This window comes from Polyodon spathula, chromosome 12 (assembly GCF_017654505.1).
Source record: "Polyodon spathula isolate WHYD16114869_AA chromosome 12, ASM1765450v1, whole genome shotgun sequence".
Classification (NCBI taxonomy): domain Eukaryota; kingdom Metazoa; phylum Chordata; class Actinopteri; order Acipenseriformes; family Polyodontidae; genus Polyodon; species Polyodon spathula.
The window spans coordinates 4,035,296-4,058,294 of NC_054545.1; the positions used below are offsets into that span (position 1 = coordinate 4,035,296).

Below are 22,999 nucleotides of genomic sequence, written 5' to 3' on the forward strand. Positions count from 1 at the left end.
ATATACTTAACTGACAAAAACTTGAAAAAATGTGACACTTCATTAAATCTAACATGAAATACTGTACTACTATTATGGCAGATTTTTGCAATATAATTGTATGTTTTAAAACTTTTTTTAGACTGCTTTATAACTCTAAATGAATGTCCTGCCTCTTCTGTTTTAAAAAAGCACACTTCTCTCCAATACGAAGAGCAAAACATATTGAAATAACTTTATTGATCCAGCTAGCTTTGGGTATAATGAGAACTCTAAATTATTAAAGTGTTAATTGCATTTTATCACAGCCTCATTCTGTGCTCTGTGCTGACAAGTTAGATCAGTGATTAACTGGACTCTCATCATTTGTTATGCCCATGTTTTATTCAACGGCTGGAAAGTTTTGAGCAAAACCGTGGCCTGCCTCAGGTCAAATGCATCAGTGTAACGTGGACATTTCAACTACAGCATATCATTGCACCCTGAAACAGTTTGATGACTACTTCTCTATAGAATATAAACCTTTTCAGAGTACGATTATCTTCAACCTTCGTTATAAGATCCTGATTCTGAAAGGCTTTTGTATTCTTGGTGGAGGCTTGGTGGTCTAGTGGTTACAGAAAGGGGCTTGTTGCCAGGAGGTTCCCAGTTCAATCCCAGCTCAGCCACTGACTGACTCACTGTATGTGAGTCGTAGTGCTCCGTCCTTCAGATGAGATGTAAAACCATAGTCCTGTTGTAAGTGACTCTGCAGCAGCAGTTGTGATGCATAGTTCACCCCTTAGTCTCTGTAAGTCGCTTTGGATAAAAGAGTATGCTAAATGACTAATTAATTGACTGTTTTGGTTCCACTAATTAATTAAATTTTGGTCTGTCAATGGTGAAGACTACTGTGGCGTTCAGTTTCTAGAGATCCTTGCGGGGTGTATGGTTGCTGGTTCGTACCCAGCCTCCACTGTGTTACCATGCAGCCATAAAAACTGCATGAGCAAAGTATGCTTCATTAAAAGTGATTTGCAGCTGAACACTTATTGTTTACAGTTCTGAGTAAATCAATGTTGAAAGCATCTATGGTGGCAACTAAGGCTTTTGCCAGGCTACTCTATTTCCTCCCAGTGTCAATAGTTCCTACAGGGCATGGGCCTCTCCTCTTCAGAAACCATGAACTATATATAGAGAGTCATGGTAGGGAATCCATCCAAGTTCAGATTAAAATGAATTATTTATTGAGTGAAATAAATAACAACGATTATATACAGGACCAAAGTTTATGAGAATTTTGGGGGATTGTCACAACTGTTCCAACTGCTGTATCGCATGCAGAAAATCTTTTATTGGTAGCAGTTTAAAGTGGGTCAAATATGACCATGTTGTTAGGAACATTCAACTAAAAGAAATATTAAAAATAATCTGCCATTCATTTCAAAATTCTTAAAAATAAATATTATTTTGTAGCATTTAATGTTGACTTTATGTGGGGAACTTGTCAGGAGCCTGTTGTGAAAGTTGCAGTGTCTAGAAAGCCTGCATTTGGAGGTCAGTGGCCTGGGGCATTATCTGCTGTCTTTAAACTTCCATTATTTATTTGCTTTGAAAAGTCACCTTTGATTAAAATAAGCCAGCGACAAAACGGCATTGGTTACACTCAAATAGGTCAGAGCCACGAGTTATAATAAACTTTAGTATTATATATTATTCTAAGATCATGATGTATTCAAAGGTTGACAAATCTCAAGACCACTTCTTTTCTATAGTAATGTAAAGCTCATCCATATCATAGAGTATTAGCATATTCAACCTTCATTATAAACCAACTAACAGTTATGTTCAAATAAAGAGTACTTCAGGATGGTACTCCGCAGATAAGTATGTTACTGTTCTACAGAACTCTTATCAAAGAATGATATTCATGCTGTAGAGAACATTTCACTTATGAAATATGCTTACAAACGCACATGCATCCCATGCAAGCATCAGCGTTAACAAGTTTTCTTACAACACCATCAATGATAAGGAGATGCATTAAAAACGTGTCCAGCATTTCACGTGTTCTTTTCAGAAATATCGAGTCTGCATTCTCACCCGTTTTCAGAATTACTTGCTGATGTGTGCTATGAGGCAGAGCTAATGTCTCAATTTTCAGATTTTTAGCTCCTAGTGCAGCAGCTTGACCCGTAAGTCATCTCTTTCCTCGCTGAAGTAAAGCTGATCTCTTTCCACTCTTCCTGATTGCATGGGCATATACCTAAAATATGCCTTCTGGGAATTTGGCAGTGAATTCAGGATTCTATACTTTATCTGTCCTCATAAATGGAAAATAACCTTAAGGATCATGTCTATACATTCAGTTAATACCCCTTTTACAGTGTATGTTGAATGACAAAAGCTGCAACTGCAAGTAATAGATGTATTAACTAGCAATAAGAATTATATTAGAATCAGGCACATTGGAAAAAAAATACTGTTACTAACGTTTCATAAGTTAAGGGGAATAGTTCAATATAGGTTTCTGATTCAATAAGAATGTGCTTGTGCTTTTTAAAACATAGCTTCTGGGTAAACCAGGAATAACTAGGTATGGCAAACGGTTGTCACGAATAAGTAAACATACTTTGATTCATAAACCACATTAGAGTAACTCATGGATATCAAACAAAGCATCCTGCTGAAAATTAGCAATTTGACTGGCCTGTTTCCCTTTGAAATGCAACTCATGCTCAATGTATTAATAAGCAAGCCCAGCAATCCAGCAACTTTGTCAGATATTTTAAGAGCTTACATTTAAAACTACAGATATCCGAGGCCAGAGTCCTGTGTTACTCTGTATTAATCCTTTATAATGTTTTCCCTTTAAGTAATCAAATCAACAACTTGCTTGATGACAAATAGTTAAGCTTGGATTTCAGATTTTGAAATTGTTGTAATTAAAAACATGCATCAGCTTGATGAGCTCCCTAAGGCTCTGCATGGCAGAATTGCTTCAGATTATTCCTAGTGATTCACAGCAGTGAAAGGCAGCTCTCCAGACTAACAGCAGGGTGCTTGAGGACTGTGTGGATTAGGGTTTCCAAACGGAAACCGCAAATAGAAAGACTATGCCCACTGCATGGAAAGCTTTGAGAATAAAGCCCATAGTGCATTATTTACACATGACTCTTGCATTAACAGTTTTTAAGAACCCTTTTCCTAAATCACATTTTACAGACCACATTCTAACCTACATTTGCAACAAATCACCCTTAAACATGGGAATGGAATATCTATGTGGTGTATTGAAGGGTTTTCCTTTAACGATAACAGTGCTTTTACTTGTAAACCTTCAATTAAAGATAATACTATGGATGTATTGTGCTTTTCAGAAGAGAATAACTGCTTTTCTGAATGGAGAAAAGAGCAGAAATGGAAATGGTGTCAAAAAATCTTAAACTTGAGAGAGTGTTTGGAGTCAGCCCACATACCACATACAGTAATTTTAGGGTGTACAGGTACCCCCAACATATGGAGGGGCTTTAAAGCTTTACATAGCAAAAAAGTAAAACATTTCAAATGTCAAAACTTGGTGATTCTTCACTGTAGACAGTCCCATAAGAAAGAAGTAGAGCACTCCGTTGATTGATAGTTACTGGCACAGCAAGTTGATACAGGGGCGATTTTGCAAACACGGAGTGAGTCCCCACTGCGAGAGACTCGTTAATCTAACCACTCTGTAAGGTTCCTGCCGTGTGTCGGTCACTTTAACAGCAGTAAATAAACTTGCAGGCCCAGCCTGAAGGAAATTAAAGCATCCTGGAGGCAAATGAATGTGTAATAACTCAGAGCATTAAATGCTTAGCTGTTCTGGAGAAATGAGGGAGAGATCAGTGAAGCAGCAAACACTTTTTTCCATTCCTTTCTGCTAAATAATGGAGCGAGTATCACATACTTGGAGTGACCTATTTTTATTTTTTTAGATTCCAGTTTAGTCATCCTGTGGGAAGCTTCTGCACAGAGAGATAATGTTGCATTTTAAAAGGCTATGACAGGCAGCGACCCGGGGATAAGAACACTGATGAATTTGTTTGATATAATTTTTCTAAATCAGCCCCTTGCCTATAGAGCTGTACATGACAGGTATTATTGGACATAGCAGACTCAGAGTCACTTCATCAGCTGCTTTTACAACTGGGTATAAAATCGAAACTTCAAATGAACTTGGTGTTTCAGAGTTCCTAAAATAAGGGTGACACTGTGCCAGATTCAGTAAAACTGTTTCCTGGGAAAAGGAAAGCATTGTGTGAAAAAATATATAAGTTAATATAATAAATATCAAATTTGAAGCAGTGAGACTGAATTGACATGCCATTGTTGAACCATAATGAATCCCCAGTTCCTCCTTGAACAGATGTTTAGTGTTTATGAAAATTAAGGAAAAATTCTGTTCGCCTTTCCTCCTCTATTTAGAGTACTTGTAGTGGTAGGACTGCATATTCTGTTTTACTGGTCTAGGACAATTAGGGCTTTCTGAATAAAATGTAATCAGTCATTTGATGCATGACTGTATGCTAGATGTAAAATGTATGCAGGATGCAGGCCAGCAATGGTGAAGTTGTTAAACTTGAACAAGGATGATATTAGATGACTGGAAGGAGTAGTAAAAAACAAACAAATCTCAAAAACAGTTGACTAGTAACAGTGCTTGAAAAAGAGGGATATTTCACATTCAGAATAAGATCTGCTTTAGATGAGTTTGCATTCTGGTCAGATTTAGTTTCTGTCTTATAATAGCAGAGTATCCTGACGGTAGCTTTTAGCTAAATTGAGCAGGTATTTTTTGCAGACGTTTGTACATCTGTAAGTCGCCAAATATTCTGAACTGAAGGTCTTCGTCAAGAGGAAAGTAAATTGGATGGTTGACTGCCAATGAATGCTATTAAGCTTTGCTATCTATTATTGACTCCTAAGTGTCAAATATAAAATTTGCTTCTCATGGAATTTGTTAAGTTGCTGATTGGCCATATTTAAATAAAAAAAAAAACGCTGAGCATGGCAGCCGCTTAATGTTTTAATGTACATGTGTTGGCTTTGGCAGTTAACCAGAAAATGTCTTCATTGGCCAAGCAGCACGGCCGAATTTGAATGTCTTTCATTTCTGTTGGGATTGATAATACTTCTAATCGATCACATTCGTTGAGTTAATTACTTTTGTAGCTTGATGATAGGGTTGGTATTTGGCATTGTTTATGTGGACTTGAGCCATCTAATCAGAGATTGCAGAATGTTAGAAAAACATGCATCCTAAATCCTATACATCATCATACATCATTTTGTACAACTGCTTTATTTATAAATGCATGACCTTTATATTTTTACAATCATTCCCAAAAGCACTGCCAACCTTTTAACTAAATGTGCCTACGTACTGCCAACAGATTAACTAAACGATGCCTATCATATAGTCTATATATATATATATATTATATATATATATATATATATATATATCTATATATATATTAGTACGGATATAGTTGGGAAACACCCCTTGTTTTTTTTTTTTTTTTTTTGTTTGTCAATATTCATACACATATACACAGATACCTTGCTTGCTTCCTCAGTCATCATAGTGTAACCCGAACCCTGCCCCTTCAAGTGAGTTCAGTTAATTAAAGAATTAAGGAAAAAGCTTTGAAAATATGGCCCCTGGTCTTTACTTCATAATCTACAGGTATATGCAGACGTCTAGCTTTGCACTGAGTTGGTCCTAACATACTGTAATGGTGCAGATAGGTACGGTTCACTGGATATCTATCTTTTAAGACACCTAGACAGACAATTCCTTAGCTCAAAAAATGCACTGCCCGCAGTTTTGGAAGTGTTTTACATTTATTTTTGTCTTTTGTAAAATAAATTATTTTGAACATAATGCATGTAATATTCATCTTTTAATCTTTCAGCTTCTTATTAATGGGATCTCCATGGGGGTTTTCTGATCTGTTTCTGTGATCTTGCTTTGCGGCGGGTGTTTGGTAGCTAGCTTCGAGCTCTGACAGCTTCATACCTACCAGTGCTCTTACTTTTCTGTAGCACAATTGAATCATGCTTTTATCTTTCTGCATAACCTTTAAAGAAAAGAGAAATTTAAATTTAAATTTTAATTAATGTACAATAATTTTTAAAAAAAAAAAATTAAGATATCTCTAAACCCTCCCAAGGGTTCGGGTGTAAGGGAGCACTATATGTGTTTATTTCATTGTAATGGGTACTTATCGGAATGTGGATGAACACTAAGGAACATTGTTTTTGTTCTAAACAATAGTCCCCTGTATGTCACGTGTCAAAGTATACTGTATGACCTTTTATCTGCCTTGACAACAAACATGCCAGACATTACTGTTCTGACAGGAGCGCAAAAAAACAACAACCAATTAATCTTTATTTGACATAAATGAATAATTACTTCTTCAATTCTTACAGGCTTTCCCTCAACTGGTTTACACAACTGATAGGACAGTTCCCTGTTTAAATATCAGGAGGAGGGTGTACTACAGAGGTTTTTCCTAATATTTTGATTTAACTGGGAATCTTAATTCTTACAACCTCTGTCTGTTTTTTTTTTTTTTTTTTTTTTTTTTTTTGCAAGATCTTGTGTCCGCTTCAGTTCAGATTGTCACATGCTTTAGAGAAACGCTTCTGAGAAATGCCTGGAGCCTTTTTCTCTGGATGCAATAGATTTAATATGAGGTGCTGCCACCTCAATAAAAAAATACATTTCAGGTCACTGTGTGTTAGATACTTTAAAGCAAGGCAGAGTTTGCGTGATGATGTGGGGATATTAGTGGAGAAAATTGCAAGACTTAGTAAGAGCAATTACCCTAAGAATCTTCAGGCTGCTGAAGTGTGAGCAGACCACAAAATGAATTCTGTGGCCGGAGAGGATCGCTTTTTCATTGGGGAAAACATATTATTATACTCCCATGGGCTTTGCAAGGACACTGTAGGAAGAACATTGGCAAGAGCATTAACGTACTTGCTGTTGTCACATAACAAGAGAGAAAGGGCAAATCTGGCTGATTTTTGGCTTATGCAGCTTTGCTTGGTTAACATTCTTAGTGGAGATTGTTTAAAAAATGCTGTAGATAAAAAACATAACTTGGAAGCTGTATAAAAGATGAATCATTTCCAATGTTCTGGTATTTAAGTATTCCTGACTCCAACATAGCCTCTCCAAGATGCATGATGTTAACTCAAAGGAATTATGAGTGAAATGGGAGGAGCCTTTAAGTACGACAGCCAGTTAACAAGACGCACCCCCCCCCCCTACGACAACCCTTCTTATTTCAACCTCATCCCCGTAAAATTGTCAGATCATCTCCTACTGCGGATTTCTGTCGAAGTCTGTATTCACATGTAGAGCCCTTTTACAATTGTCACCCCCGATTCCTAGCGAAAGACACTCCAACCTATCAATGATTATAAAAACCCATCGAGGGTACCCCTTCATGTGTGAATCTTGTCTACTTCCGTCACAATTTTTCATTAATTATCTGAATGTCATTGGGAACAACCATGATGCATCGCGTTTCGACAGCTTGGGTCAGTGACACCATTAAATGAACCTGTTACCTCTAGCACCTGCCTAAAATTGTTATTTTGACAGTATTTTTACTTCCTCTCGCACATGGAGGGAGGTGGGAGGAAAGAAAGATATTCAATTCTTCTCCCTCCTAAAAATAAATCTCGGAAATTCCGTCCACCACCCACCCCCCCCTAGCAAGTTTTCTTAATTGGTAACTGTGCAACTATAGGCACTATAAAAGACTTCTCCCCCCCATCATGGCCTCACTGACCGTATTTCACCCCTTCCCTGGGACACCCACCTGCTGAACTTGCATTGTTCTGCTGCAGTTAGAGAAAAATTAATGGTAGCAAGTGGTAACATGTCTACTATATTCACCCCTAAAGACAGCTCAGAAATATCCCAGTAACAGCTCTGTAAGCTCAGTTTACTAAGTTCATTTTCTTTATTTATATATTTTACTAAATATTTTTTAGTCCCCATGAGGTACAAGACTTTTAAATGTCATTTAAATCTCTTTATAGACTGTACTGAACTGGGTTTCATATTCGTCACGTTGTAAATCTATGTTTAGTCCTGCCTGCACTGTAGCGGTACGAAAGTGACCAAATAAAATGAGATGTTTAGGTTGCAGGCCTGCAGGGCTTGTTGTTATTTTGACATGGATGTCTTTGATATGTAAAATTTCTAAGAAGTATGACGTAGATGGCATACCAAAGTAGCTTGGTTGTGTTTCCCTTGGAGCTAATCATCATTCCTTTTGGAAATGTATTCTTGTGTTTTGAAGATATTTTCCTTACAAAAGTGTGCTGGGTTTGGTCTTCTGTAGCAGAACCACTTGGTTAGGACTTCACACATCTTGTATCTTTTTTAGATAGATCTTGGGCTCATGAGTCTTTGTAAGTGTTCATTTTTACCTAAATCCCAGGGAAAAGCAGTTTCCACCCAGTGACATCATTGTTTATATAAGAAAGAATATTGAATTGCTGACCCTCACAGTAGCAGAGTGTTATTGAGCACCGATACAATATCTATTGCTTGACACCTGCCAGCATTATTGAGTTGGGTCCCTGTCCAAAAAGAAGATGTTTCTGAGCAGTCTTGCAGGAAATTACCACATTTTAACTTCTTCATGAAATAATTATTATACTTTATCATTTCCTCACCAGACACTGCTTGAAGAAAAGAAGCAAGTAAAAACAGGGATTGTTGGTTGATTTGCAGGTGGTCACGTTGTAGCTTTCTTTCTTGTTTTTCAGTGTTAGGAGGTGATGCTCTTTGGAATGCATGAGGTTCCTAACATTACAAAGCACACTGCCAGCACTTGCATCACACAAAGACTTCGATAAATCACAATTTAAAGGGATAAAACTGTCAAAGTGAGCTAGCTAAGCGAGTCCAAAACAATATGTCGGATGATTCATATATGTGTTGAATACCTTTGTGTGCAAACTTTAATATGAAAATCGGTCTTTCTTTCTCAAGAGTGGACCTGGAATATTTCTAAAAACAGTTCTAAATAAAGATATATAGAGGTCCACTCTTATAACATATTGGCCCCCAAGGGCCCGGCTGTAAATGTTTTTTTTTTTATTTGTCAAAAGTGGGTGATGGGGTCTTGACAAGAATGAGGATTAGTACCAGTCTGTAGCCCTAAGGAGTCCTGGTCTCCTATCCTAAATAAGAACGCTTTGCTTTTTCTTCCCGGAATCCTGCTGGAAAACAGTGTGAATTATTATAAATGGAACATATTTAAGATGAAAATAATCTGAAAGTTGAAGAAGGCGATGTTGCTGTAAAATTTGTTTAGCTGAGTACCATCAATCTGAAATAATAATAAAATCCATTAGGTAAATGTCAAGAAGTATGGTGCATTTACATCAAGTGCGATGCCTAGTAGAAGGTGAAGAAACTCTTTAATCTGAGAGTCTGTTGTTTCTGCGGATGATTTTCGGGGGTTGTCTGTACTTGGGGAGTTGTTAGTACCGATGTACTGAATCTACCTCTGATCTGTCAGTACAGGCACCGCTGACATTAACTTCTTTTCAAACCTATGTATTCTGTTTACCTGTACTATTTGACTGACACAGCAAAGTGGTAGAGCGCACATTTCAAGCAGGGGATTCAAGCTAAGCTATGGCATCATACATTTATTTTTTCATTTATTATCCGGCATTTATTCAAGGGTGAATCAGATTGTTCTTTATAGGATCGTGATCAATGTATACATTTATATGGTGGGGGTAATGATTCTGGAATATATATATATATATATATATATATATATATATATATATATATATATATATATATATATATATATATATATATGTATTGTATTGTATAATGTATATATTAAACTGTCTTTGGGAGAAAAGGGGAATGCTTTAGTATATTACATGGTGACAAGATTATAGCAGTTTCTCGTTAAGCAGTGATATGTTAAATGAGATAAAACCTTACCACTAACATATATAAGCACATCTTGACAATGTGCTTGCAGTAAAATATCATAACTTAAATAATTAAAAGTGGTGAAGTATAATTAAACAAATAATTTCCTTCAGTAATGAGAGGGGACCGTGGGGATCGTGAGGGCACTCTAGAGCTTTCTAGTGTTTATATTTTATATTTTATTACAATGGATAAACATACAGTATTCCTTTGCAGCCACATTTAACAAAATGGATGTGTCTTTCATGTATTTAATTGTGTTAATTTAACATTGGGGAAATCCCATTGAGAGTAAAGTAGTTTCCAGAGATATACCAGAGGCATAAAACTATAATTACAAGGAATTAAAAAAAAAGATATTCAAAATATAAAATAGAACTAACTTAAAAAGAGCTGAACTAACAAACCTCCATTGACTATGTACCATACACTGTATCTATTCAAATACCTCCTTAAAAGACAGAGACCACAGTGTCAACTGTACATAAGAACTTACCCCATTGGTCACACTATAGAATTACCTCAGCATTACAGATTAATGAGAAACAGACCTGTGAAAACTATTTGGTTTAGGCTGGAGCTAATAAAGTATTACATAATTACTTTGTAACATCTTATAATAATGGTATTTGTTGTCCGGTCATTATAAATTATTACCAGATAATTTTAAGTTAAACAAATTTCTTAAGGTATCTGTCGTTTACTAAATGTTTTAAGGTAATACAAGATAAGATGAGCATTGAAGAGAATTCTACACGTGTGGTCAGTTTTTCAATTCAGAATATTTTCTAAAGATATTCAAGAGATAGGGAGAAGATAGAAATGTAAAATGCTAATAATCAGTCATTCTACCTTTTGAAGTGCCATTGCAATCACCATCAGAAACACATTGTTCTCTTTCTGATCCCACATGACTTTTATCCAGCATCTGGATACTGATGTTCTTCATACGTGGCTTCTGTTGTCTAAGCTGGAATCCATGTGACATACACTCATTGCATATAATGAGCATGCAGAAGCAAGAAGGGGTTAATGGCATCTTAGAAGATATAGCGTCTGTGTCATTCAGTGAAACTCATGTCTATAATCTGAAGCTGTGACCACTGGGGCCCCTCCGTTAGGCGATAATGCATCTCAGGGAGATTTATGTCGGATATTTTAAACACATTTCAATAACAAAATAGGGGGAATTGTCTAAACAGAGTAAGATGTGAGCATTAGAAAAGTCTTTATTAGAGTTTATATAGATGCTGTTATTATGGAATAAAGTGATCTGATCAACAAGGAATATACTCTATGTAACAAAATGTATTAAAATAACAACTGATAACCAATCAGATTATCAGTTCATGGGGTATCCTCTTTATATGTTTCCTGTGCTAAGTCATTAGTTTTATAGATGTGTATCATGTGTATCCTGTTTATCATCAGTTATTATTCAGTATTTTACTGTACGTTTGTTCCAGTATACTAATTGTTTCTTCTTTTTCCTCCCAGATAATTTTCAGGAAAATAAGTGATGTAAAAAAGGAGGAAGAAGAACGTCGGAGGCAAAAGAACGAGGTGACCCTCAGTATTCCAGTGGACCATCCGGTCAGGAAGCTTTTCCAGAAGTTCAAGCAGCAGAAGGAGATGCGGAACCAGGGCTCCTTGCACCACGACCCTGAGAAGAACCAGTTTCACATGGAGAATCACCCCTTGCAGAACGGGGCCTCCAGCACTGGGACCAGCGTAGTGACCGTCTCCCAGATCACCCCCCTTCAGAACTCCCTGGTCTATGTGAAGACCAGTGAGCCGAGCAAGCAGAACAACCGGGACATAATGGAGCTCAAGCCAAACTGCATTAGCGACCAAAAGTGTCTGAAGGTCAACAGCCCCATCAGAATGAAAGCTGTCAATAACAGGGGCTGGATCAGGCTGAAAAACCAAGGGTCTCGAGAGGAGAAAAAAGAGGAGTGGAACAATGTAACGAAAGCGGAATCTATGGAGTTGCTTTCGGAGGACTCAAAAAGCCAAGAGTCAGACGTTGGGGTGAAAAAGAACCCCCTGAGGAAAACAGACTCATGTGACAGTGGAATCACCAAGAGTGACCTCCGGATAGATAAAGCTGGGGAGGCGCGCAGTTCCTTTGAACACAGCCCCCTTCCGGTAGAAGTGAAGCACCCTTTCTACCCCATCCCTGAGCAGGCCTTGCAGACCACTTTACAGGAAGTCAAACTAGAACTAAAAGAAGACATTCAGTTGCTTAGCAACAGAATGGCTACGCTAGAGACACAAGTAGCCGAAATCTTAAAACTGCTGTCTGAAAAGAAAGAGGTCCCGCAAACTTCAACCCCGAAAGCCAAAATAAAATGCCAGGACATTTTCACTGTCTCGAGGCCCGTAACTCCTGACTCCGAAAAGGACGAAGTACAGTTTTGAATTTGCAGTTTATTTAATTTTTGTCTTGTATTGAGAGAAGTCTCTAAAAAAAAAAAAAAATGTCCTGTAAATATATTTTGCATGTCCAGCTGGATTCTGGCCTGCCATAAAATCATATTCAAGAATGCTTGTAAATTATGCAGTCGACTGCATGCAGATAAGAAGGAGAATGTATAGTTTAACACTATATTTAGAGACTATATATAACATGTTTATTAAAGTCTGTGTGTACTGAAGAGGGTGTGACCTGAGGTATCTGTATGAGCCAAGAATCCCATATACCTCGGGCTAGTAAAGAGTAGTAAAGAAATGAAACTGCCCTGCAGGGTTAGGTAAAGAACGGGACAGGTATGTTGAAATCATTGTTCTTGTCTTGAGCGCTGTACATATGCACACAGCTCGGTATTTTGAAAGGATTGGTAATGCATGTCACATGTTGTGTCATTTTAATATTGCATTGATTATATTTTGTATTGGTATTTTGCACTAAAGACTAATATGATGTACTGTCCCATGAACTCTCTTTTTCTCCAGGATTCTCCTATGGCTAAATTATTTTTTGTCTCCTTTCATATATGAATTTTTAGGCTTCATTTGGTCCTCCTGAGGAAATCAAGGTAGATAACAATGAGGCTACTCTGTTTGATCAGTAGTTCTTGGTTCAAACAGCATTACGTTAAACCTGCTCTGTACTTTTAAGCCAACTTATTTTCACAAAAGCTTGCAACAGCAACCTCAGTGGGAATATTTAAGCAACCCAGATGTATCCCACAATATTGGCTTCGGTCTAGCTTTTTTACTATACTTTTCTAGCTATACTATTTTAGCTGGTCTAGTTAAGATTTTTTTTTTACCAATCCAACCAAAGTAACTATGATAATACATTAATACACACATAGAATATTTGTACACATGAAGCATAATGGCAGTGTGTGCATTGTACCTGGACAAGGTGCGTTGAAATCACTGGTTGCTTGTTGGGGTCAGGTAGCAGGGAGATGGAATAGGAAGAAATTGTCTTTATGATGTAATGAAATATGGTTCTAGAGAGAGTTACTTTGTTCTACAAGGTGAAGCACAAATTATATATTTGTATTATAAAAGCGAAAGGCAATGTAATCTGCTTTTCATTTGTCGGAAAAGCCTAATCGAGCATTCGATACCTTCAGCAGATCTATGTAAAGTGCAGAACATAACCTGCAGTTTATTTTGAAAATATGTTTTGGAATGTCAATGCGGTACTTTAATTGAATGATGCACAAAGGGTACATGACTAATAGACATTAAATATTATATTTGCACTAAAGGAAAAATAACTAAAGTTTGTTAGTTTGAAGAATAAAACTAGAATACGATGCAGTGGAATTTTCTAATCTTGGATGACCATTGGGGTTACTACTTGAAACTACCAGTTTCTTGCACCTTAACTCAATTGAGCAGAGAGTTACTGCTAAAAAAAGGTGTCATTTCTTGCATGCTTTGAAATGTTTGGTATTTATGAACTGTAAACAAACAACACTGCTGATGCATATCATTGTTTTCATATACGTGGTATAAAGAGACGTTCAATTACAACATTTTCAACCAACGTCACTTTAATCCAACAAGCACTGAATTTGTGTAGCACTTTTCACTGTACAGAAGATGGACTTTTTATTCAAGAAAATAAATGCGTTTTGAGAGCTGTAAACGATTGTCACATGTACTCCTTGCAACTGCAATAGATATATTTTTGGTGCTTAAACACATTTTGCATGACCTTTTGCATCATATTTTATGGTTGGATATCTTGATTCTAAGAAAACATAGACACCAATTGAAAACATTTTGAACAATGAATTAAAAAATGTATTGTGCCATTACTGCTGCTGCTGTTTGCACTGAAATAAGGGGTCCTAACCAGGGCTTTGAAATCTTTGAATTCTTGCTACTTATTAGCACCAGCAACCCCCCCTTTTTTCTGATGAAGGTCAACACTATAGATGAAAAGTTGCTACTGCTTCCTGGTACCTAATTACATCATGTATTGTAGTTCATGCTCACACCAATGGCCTCACTGCAATCAGATCATTTGACCTGCAACAAAGATACCAGGAAGCAGCAGTTTATGTGTAGCAGGGGTGGCCAATCACAGTGCTGGAGGGCCCTTCCACTCCTGGTCTTTGTTCCGACCCTGTGCTAAAGTGTTTAATTGAACCGATTAAATCTCAATAAAGACCCTGAAGTAGTTCAATATCCAATTTTACCTGTTAAACCTGGAATGGAATGGCCCTGCAGGATCGTGATGGGACACCCCTGATCTATAACGTTGTATTTGAAATACCTGTATTTGCATATCCTGAATTAAGGAAGCATTACAAGTGAAGAATCTCAGCATAATAGAACGAGGACAGGAACAATCTTAATATCGCTAATAATAGGTCATGAAATGTACTAAAGTATGTGATTGTCAGAGATAAGACAGGTACCTAGCAATAGAAGAGGAGGAGCATTTTGTTACATTAAAACAGAATCCAGACTCTCTCCATAGTTAATTCCCTTCCCAGTACTTACAGTAATAGCTTTAATAAGCCAAGCATAAAATAGCGTCAGTGACTTGACTGCAAGTCATATGAGCTGAAGATAGAGGGATGAAAAGATGAAGATTACACTGTCACTTGTGGATTGGGTTTGGGGCTCTGCAATGCCTACCCATTGTGGGTGAAAATCAATGGGAATGTACCGTAGATCCTCCCACAGGACTAGGAGGTCCATAATGACCATTAAAAAACATGGAACCAATTCCACCTATTGTGGAGCAGTATACAAAATCATAAAAAGTACCTATTTTTGACAATACTGTTCTCGCATGCTTCTAGTTCATTTATATTTCACAAGCATGCTAACAGGACATGCATATGACAAACTGTAAAAAAAAACACCAATGAGTTTCATAGGGGCATCACAGCGATACAGTGTCATCACTTGTATGCTTTTCTAAAGTCAAGAAATGCTTGCAGACCTTGGCATAACAAATATGTACGTGATGACACTGTGTCACTGTTATAGACACTGCTAGAATGCATATTATTCTACATAACATGGTTATTTTAAAAAGCAACTTGGCATGCGTATGACTTACACCGTGTAACAATTTTTTTTTTTTTTCCTGGGTAGTAAGTGTTATTTCCTAATTGCTTATGCCTCAAAAGTGTAACTGTAAATACAGTATAATCATAAATCTTGAAAAACTACTCACTTCTAAATCGTTTGTAGTCATTTTTGTATTACTTTAGTATAAATACATGTTAATTTGGATTCATATGTTGTTTTTTTCTGTCTTTATGTGAACAAAAAGACACACATTTGCCCATTTTCCCATTGGAAATAGTGGTATTTTGAAATTGACCTGTCCTGGTCACAAAAGCAAAGTTTGTGGGGAATAATAGCCATTTTCTATACTTTTGAGGCAAAAGTAATTAAGAAATAACACTTACTACCCAGGAACAAAAATTGTGTTACATAGTGTTATCACTTATCGTAACTAATGTGTTCTTCATCTTGTCTGGATTCACTTTGTATATCAGTTTCTATTTCAAGAAGAGCACACCAGTTAAGATAACTGTGGTGGAGTTCAGGGTGCTTTAGATTGGAGGCATTATCCACAGATCGTCAAAGTCTTCTCCAAGTAATGCCTTTTGTCTAAGGGGGAACTGAGGACTTACAATGTAGAGCACAAATGTGTGTTAAAGTCTACTTTTATAAATAGAGAGATATATTGCAATGTCATTAACTATGCAAACCATGTCGTCTATCTAGAAAGACCCAAGGACAGGGCTAGGCCTGGTTGTAATGGTATATTTTCTACAGGCATTGCACCTTATTGTACCAGTCAACGAATCTGCATTCTGCCCTTAATATTTATTGTAACTTGCTTTTCCCTCTGCAACATATCAAGTTTTACAAACCAAAGATGCTTGGATCATTGCACATTCAAATGTTAAAATAACCTGACGCCTATTCTTAATAAATGATTCTGACTGCTTCGTCCTCTCTAAACATGATGAACATTACAATCAGCACTATTCCTTCATTCTAACTAAATGAATGATGGCAAGCACAAATTCCCAGTGCTATTCCGTTGCAGCTTCTGCTAGAATGATGCAGAATGGATGTCTCTGAAATGAGATTTGGAGTTGATATTTTTCCTTGACAGATGGCTTGGAGATATGGCTTTAATCGCCAAAAAAAAAAAAAAAAAAAAAGATGCTGTGCCAAGAGTTAAATCTATATTGTATTACATTGGACAGGTAATTTTTTTCTTATATAAAACGAATAAATCATTGATTGTCAGGATGATGTAAATGTAAATCTGAAGTTTAATCTACCTTCCCCCAGGCAATCAGTAATTTAGTATAGAAAGCTAGTTGAAGAAAAAATTGGGAAGTTTTGTCTTTAGCGTGGGTACAGTGTAAGATGTACCATACATCATCTCAAAGCTTTATTGGAGCAACAGCTAAAGTGCTTAGGAGGGGTGCTTCTGTTTTATAAATACATTTGAGAGGAGGAAATGCTGTTGACTTTCTAGAATTAAATGTGTGCTGTTCCAAACACAGAAGACTAATAATCAGCACAAATATATTTAATGTCAGGGAACTCAATCCTGTTTGTGATGTTTTTTTGTTTTCTATTTGTCTTTCATAAATAATTGCATCCATTAAACTATGACAGAATATGCAGCACATACTATATGCCCTCAAGTAAACTAAAGTGAAAAATTAAGTTTTTATAGAAATATTAAATTAGCCTAGTTCTGTTATGCAGTGGTTAAGATGGCCTTCGGAGTGTGTGGTCCTCCCTGTTATATAAGTGACAGTCTATGGAAATCATATTGGCCTGTTTCATTATTCAATGTAGCAAAAGCACTTTAATCTCTATTTAAGGTAAATTTAACACTAAACAAACTTTTTCGGAAGACAAGATTTCACCAAAAGTGTCTGGCTTGTTTCATCCCGTATACATTTTATTGCTGATTTGGAAAGATCAACAGTGGTAGACTGACTGGTGGGCCTAGGTTAGTTTAAAAGATCCACACTCTGCAATAACACAATAGAGAATCCCAGTAGAAGGCTACAGTTCAAGAATTTGGGGTTTTGTACCTGTTAAAGGTACAGGATTTTTTTTTGGCATTCAATATATATCTCAAATGGAAGCAAAACTCAATCTCAGGTCTTAAAGAATTATTGTATGAAGTAGTAGGAATAATGCTCTTCAAAGAAGTTGTTGCTGTTCTCCCAGACCATGATTTCCCACTTGAATCTTGAAGGAGTCCAATAAACAGAATCCTGTACTGCGCGTAATTCATTATATTACTGTTTTATTATGGGTAGACTAGAATGTCTGTGAAGAGAATATCTAGAAGCTAGTGTAAAGTGGATGAATCAGATAAGATTCATTTTAAATAAGCACAGACTGCTAGCTACCTCACAACAGCATAAACTCCACTCTGAAACACTATGTAAAACATTACAGCGAATTCTTAGAAGCACAGGTAACATTCACGTAATATTAAAATGCGTATAAGGCATGTGTATATCACTAAATAGGGATTGTCATGATATGAAGTACATGTATCCACAAGATGCTTGATTGCTAGACACACAAGCACTTGAGTTTGTTATAACATGTATAATTGGGACGCTTGAGACAGACAAGCTAATGCAGTGGTAGTGGATATTAAAAGGAGGAAAACGGAAGAGAATGTCTGTCTGCTTCCATTTCTCCAGGGACATCATGATTGGTAAGAACTGTCATAATAATGGCCCCCTCCTGTGCTCTGAACTCATCTAATGCAAACCATGCCATTATTAGGCGGAGCAGGTTTTTGATCAATATAACTTTAACAAAGCAGATTGGTTAGAGGTGTAAGAATGGTAACTTTACTCAAAATGTCAGACCTCTGGGGTTTTAGTAACTTAGCAACATCCTCTGCTTGGGTGTGCTGGATTGAAAGAGAAGTCATGGTTTGAATTGGGAATTTCAAATCTGATAGAAAACAGGGGGAAAATGTTAGACCTGTAAAGCAGTCTAGGGAACAGCCAAATACTGTAAAACTATTTGTGTTGCAGTTAACCACAATCAGGTGGAGTCTCATGAAATGCGTTACCCTAAACAAATTTCAATAACACCTAAAAGCAAGATCTGAATACGTAGTTTGCAACACGTCAAGCACGATGGAATCTGTATTAATGGTTTTGTGATCTTAAATATTGTCACCTTTTTGCTCGCCACACAGGCTCTCACTGTTCTTCTCCCTTCTGAATCACAACCCAACACACAGGATTCTACTGAAACAGCGCTCACGCGCACTTTTAATAAACACAAAATGAAATAAACACAAAACAAACACCTAGCTCCTATTTGGAGCACTCACTAAACATAAACAGGAACCTAACTATCACGCAGGACGGCTAAACCGTTTACCTGCCACAAACATTGAAAAACACATCCTCACACAATACCTCAATACGACCGCTCACTCACACAGTCGGGCTCTTCTCTCAGCAGCAGTCTGCAACAGACTGGCTGCCTCTCTTAAATACGCTACACCTGGCTCTAATTTACAATTACCACCAGGTGCAGGGGATTACTAAACAATAAAACAATTACACAATTAAACCCCATAACACCCAAATGTGCATTCTCACAAGGTTTTTAGCAGGGAAGGATTTTAACCCCCTCCCTGCTATCTCACAATATATTATGCAAAGCAGATCAAAAAATGTATCATGTACAGTACAGCTATTTTTTCTTTTTATAAATACTGTATATTATTACATCGTTGTATTTGTTTGTTCGGTGCCATGCCAGGGATCTGATACAGCCAGTCTTGTGTAGTACAGCGAGGTCTCTCACTCTTTCCTCTTGCCACATGGGCTTTCAATCAATATTCATTTGTTCTAGTTTGTTTCACATAGCTAGTCCTGTCTCTGCTGACAGGTAGATCCGTCCCCTGATAAACCTCACAGAGATCCTAGCTCAACCGTTTTCCACTTTTTCAGTTTCAGCCTGGCAACTCAGTAGAGTGTCTTGAGATTTGCCCATCTCGTTTCTGTCCCTTCTCCAGAATGATCTATTCTTTTTCTTACAGGCTGCTAAGGGTCGCTGACTCAGGACTCCTCAGCAGCCACTCACATTGCACATTCTGTAGCAGGCAAGGCTCCTTGTAGTGATGTTCTAGCCCAGGGCAGCCCAGAAGCAAAACAGCTTGTCACTGCAAATTTACAATTAAAAGCAATGTTTTTTAGATTTTACTGTTTTCCGGGGGGGTTGGGGGGGGGGCGGTCGGAAGGGTCACTTTGTAGGGGTTGACATGTTTTCTTCCACAACAGCATATTCACCTACAATGTTACAAGTAATGGAGCCTTACAGCCACTTTCTATACTGCACATACTATAGGAAAATTTATGGGGTCATATTATCAAGAAGAGAATGGGGAAGCTTAGTTTTGAGTCATTTCATGTATTTTGCTATATCAAGGCAAAGACTGAAGATTGTTCAAACTGCCAGGGTTAAATCAAGCTGCGTTGGGTGTCAAAGCACTTCATCATTAACTTTGCATATCAATGGCAAAAAAGAAAAACTGCACCCTGAGTGATGCACTCTGTGGCAACAGATCATAACTGCTGATACAAGATATCCATGCAGTAAAGCACTGGGGCCCTTTGCTGTGTAAAGAAGGGCAGTCATTTCTTAATTAGTAATTAAGTGTTCCATATAGGAGTCAGGCATATAACCTGGCATTTATACTACATTATTAGAAGTTAAGTTAATTGCAAGAAAAGGAGAAATGAATCAATTCTGCAGCTGCATGGTTGCTAAGTTAATGTTTTAGCCAAGAGAGGGTCGTCATGGTAACCTGTAAAGTCAGAGCTTCAAGAGCGTTTTGCTTCTTTAAATTGCATAATCAGATGGAAGAATATAGAAGATTTTGGAATCTCTCTCCATGGAACAATGTTCATTAGTAAAAGCATAGTAAAGAGTAATAAAGCAGAGTGAAGCCATGGTAAAGCATAGGTAAGCATTTTAAAGACTAGCGAGGTATGGTAAAGCACCTGAATAACATGGCAAACCAGGGTATACAATTAACCATTGTTTACCATTGCAGGTGAAGCACAGGTACATTCCCATGGGGCAAGCACTAATACACATTTTCTAATACACTTTTCAGTTGCTGGTGTGGTCTCATTTTCCCAAAAGTTTTTTAGTCTTTGCCGCATTCACTTTGTTGGTCTTTTCTGGCTCCCCTTTAGAGGCTTCACACCCTTCACTGCTGATGTTCATGTTCCATTTGCAAGATAAATAAACCCATTTTTGACAAATGAGCCCTGAGTTTTGCTGACGGTTTTGATTCCTAATTAACTGAAGCACAATGTGACATTTACTTGTTAGAACCATTTTTCTAACCATAAAATCTCCAGTGTTTTTCTATTTTACTAAGGTGTTGTTCACAGATAATGTTTTGTCAAGTGCATTTTAATTGTAATAATGATTGCATGGGTGGTTGCTTATCGTGGATTTAATTCAATTAGACAACTCATTTTAAACATTCACATTCTTAATCACTGTTGCTTAAATAAGATGTTGTCTTTTGTGATTTTCTTGGTAGATACAAAGCTTGTGCTGGAGGTTTTGAACCCTCAAGTGGCATTCTTTTTTTTTTACATACTGGCTGGAACAGGTTTAAATAACACTTGGTGTGTAGTTTCCTTTATTGTGCTTTGAAACATAAACTGTGATGAAAAATGATGAAAAAGAGATCTGAGAGTGTGCGTGAGAGAGAAAGTAAAGCAACGCCAAGAACTAAAAGTACCTCTGTGGTGTTTATGAAGTGTTACCACTAGACACAGAAATGTACTTGAGTTTTCTTTTAACAACTCATCTATGAAAGACATTACAGGCAAGAGCAGGTGCGGTAGAGAATAGCATATTAAAAAGCAAGCCAGATGATGAAAATAAGAATGTCAGTGCTGTCAGGGTGTAGAGAGTTTTACAGACACAAGCAAAGTTTGGCTAAGTGTTTAAAGCCGACAGAAAAAAAACCAAACCCTAGTCATTTTCTGTGCGTGTCGTGTGAAAAATGATGCTTCTCCACACATTGAGTGAATTCGTGCCTCTTGCTGTGAATCTACCTTTTTATTGAATTAATTCAGAATCAGTCATTTAAAACAAAATTGAAGCAAGTGTCATCAAGCCAATAAGTGCAGCTGATGGTTTGAAATTCATTTCAATGTCAATATTGTTCAAGTTTGAATAAGTACAGGTCCCAGGAGTATTTTCTATGTTTTTCTTTCTCACCCTCTGCTTTCAGTTTCATGTTTTATTTTGTCTGTGGTTCGGGCTCACATCTTCACTTCTCCTTTTTCCACCGCCAATGACTGATGAAGATGTTTGTGTTGGTAACACTTCACATTAAGTGTCTCTAATTACCATGTTATTACATAGTAGTCATTTAGTAAATCCATGTGTACTTACACATAATCACAATGGTATGATGTTACAATGCACTTAATGTGTAAATATTTTTGCACAATACTTTAAACCATAAATAATTGCGGGTCTTTTTATGCGTTTTTTAACATATGAAAAAAAAATTGTAAACATTTTTGGCACAAAATTAAATTCCACATTTTAATTTTCAGTACAATTCCAAAATTAAGTTCAGACTCAGCTCTTTATTTTCCATTTCCCTTTTTAAAAGTTTGTAGATTTTATTTATTTATTTATTTTTTATTTTATAGAGGATAGCCCTCTACCTCATCTTCAATCAGAAAATACTGAACGGTTGTAGAAATTGACCACATACTGTACATTATACAAGTCCTTTTACTTTAGTCACAAATTGGAAATTCCAGAAAATTCACCTTTCATTTTTAACCCCCAAAAAACAGATCAGTGGTTTCCTCTTTAATAAACAGCTGCAATAAAATGAAATAATATATTAAACCAAATAGATTTCCCCACAGCTCTAACAGAGCTGAGCACTATGAAGTGTGATGTGTGCATTATCGTGTTGTACATGCGTGCGTTTTTGGCCAGTATACTCATTTAAAAAACTGTGTCTGAGCCACCAAGTGAAGTAACAACATACATATAATGAAGAATAAAACCAGCCATGTGCAAAATTAAACTTGAAAATCTGTCCAATAAAGATACTGTTATGTTGTTAGTGTAATCTGGGATTCAAGCTCGCTTTAGGAGCATCATTCAATAATTAACCGTTCAGGGCAGGCGAAGAGTGATGTCTTAGTGTGTTATTGATTCTGCCCTCATGATGTTTTTTGTCATCTTTGTCAGCTAAAGGGTCTAGATGAAGGAACAGATCATTCTTTAAGTTTGATGCTTTTTACATTTCTAATCTTTTCACAGAAGGTTTACAGTATGATTTTGATGCAAGAAGATTTTTTTGGTTTTTACTCCAGTATCTTTAAATAAGGTTAATACAATTTACAAAAGCCCAAGTTGTTGTGTTTCTTAAATTTATAACATACCCTTTGACTATAAAGTGTTCTATACATACAGTATAGGGTCCAAACATGTATTTACACCAAT

The 22,999-nt window shown here is 36.8% G+C and overlaps 1 protein-coding gene across 1 annotated transcript in view; it reads left to right on the plus strand.

The window, feature by feature from the left end:
• LOC121324033 (potassium voltage-gated channel subfamily H member 5) overlaps positions 1 to 14,083 on the plus strand; it is a 69,805-nt gene extending 55,722 nt beyond the window's left edge. Inside the window, exon 11 of the mRNA XM_041265421.1 lies at positions 11,486 to 14,083. Within this exon, the coding sequence (XP_041121355.1) occupies positions 11,486 to 12,409 (924 nt within the window). The 3' untranslated portion in view covers positions 12,410 to 14,083. The remainder of the gene's footprint in view (positions 1 to 11,485) is intronic.
• The last annotated feature ends 8,916 nt before the right edge of the window (positions 14,084 to 22,999 follow it).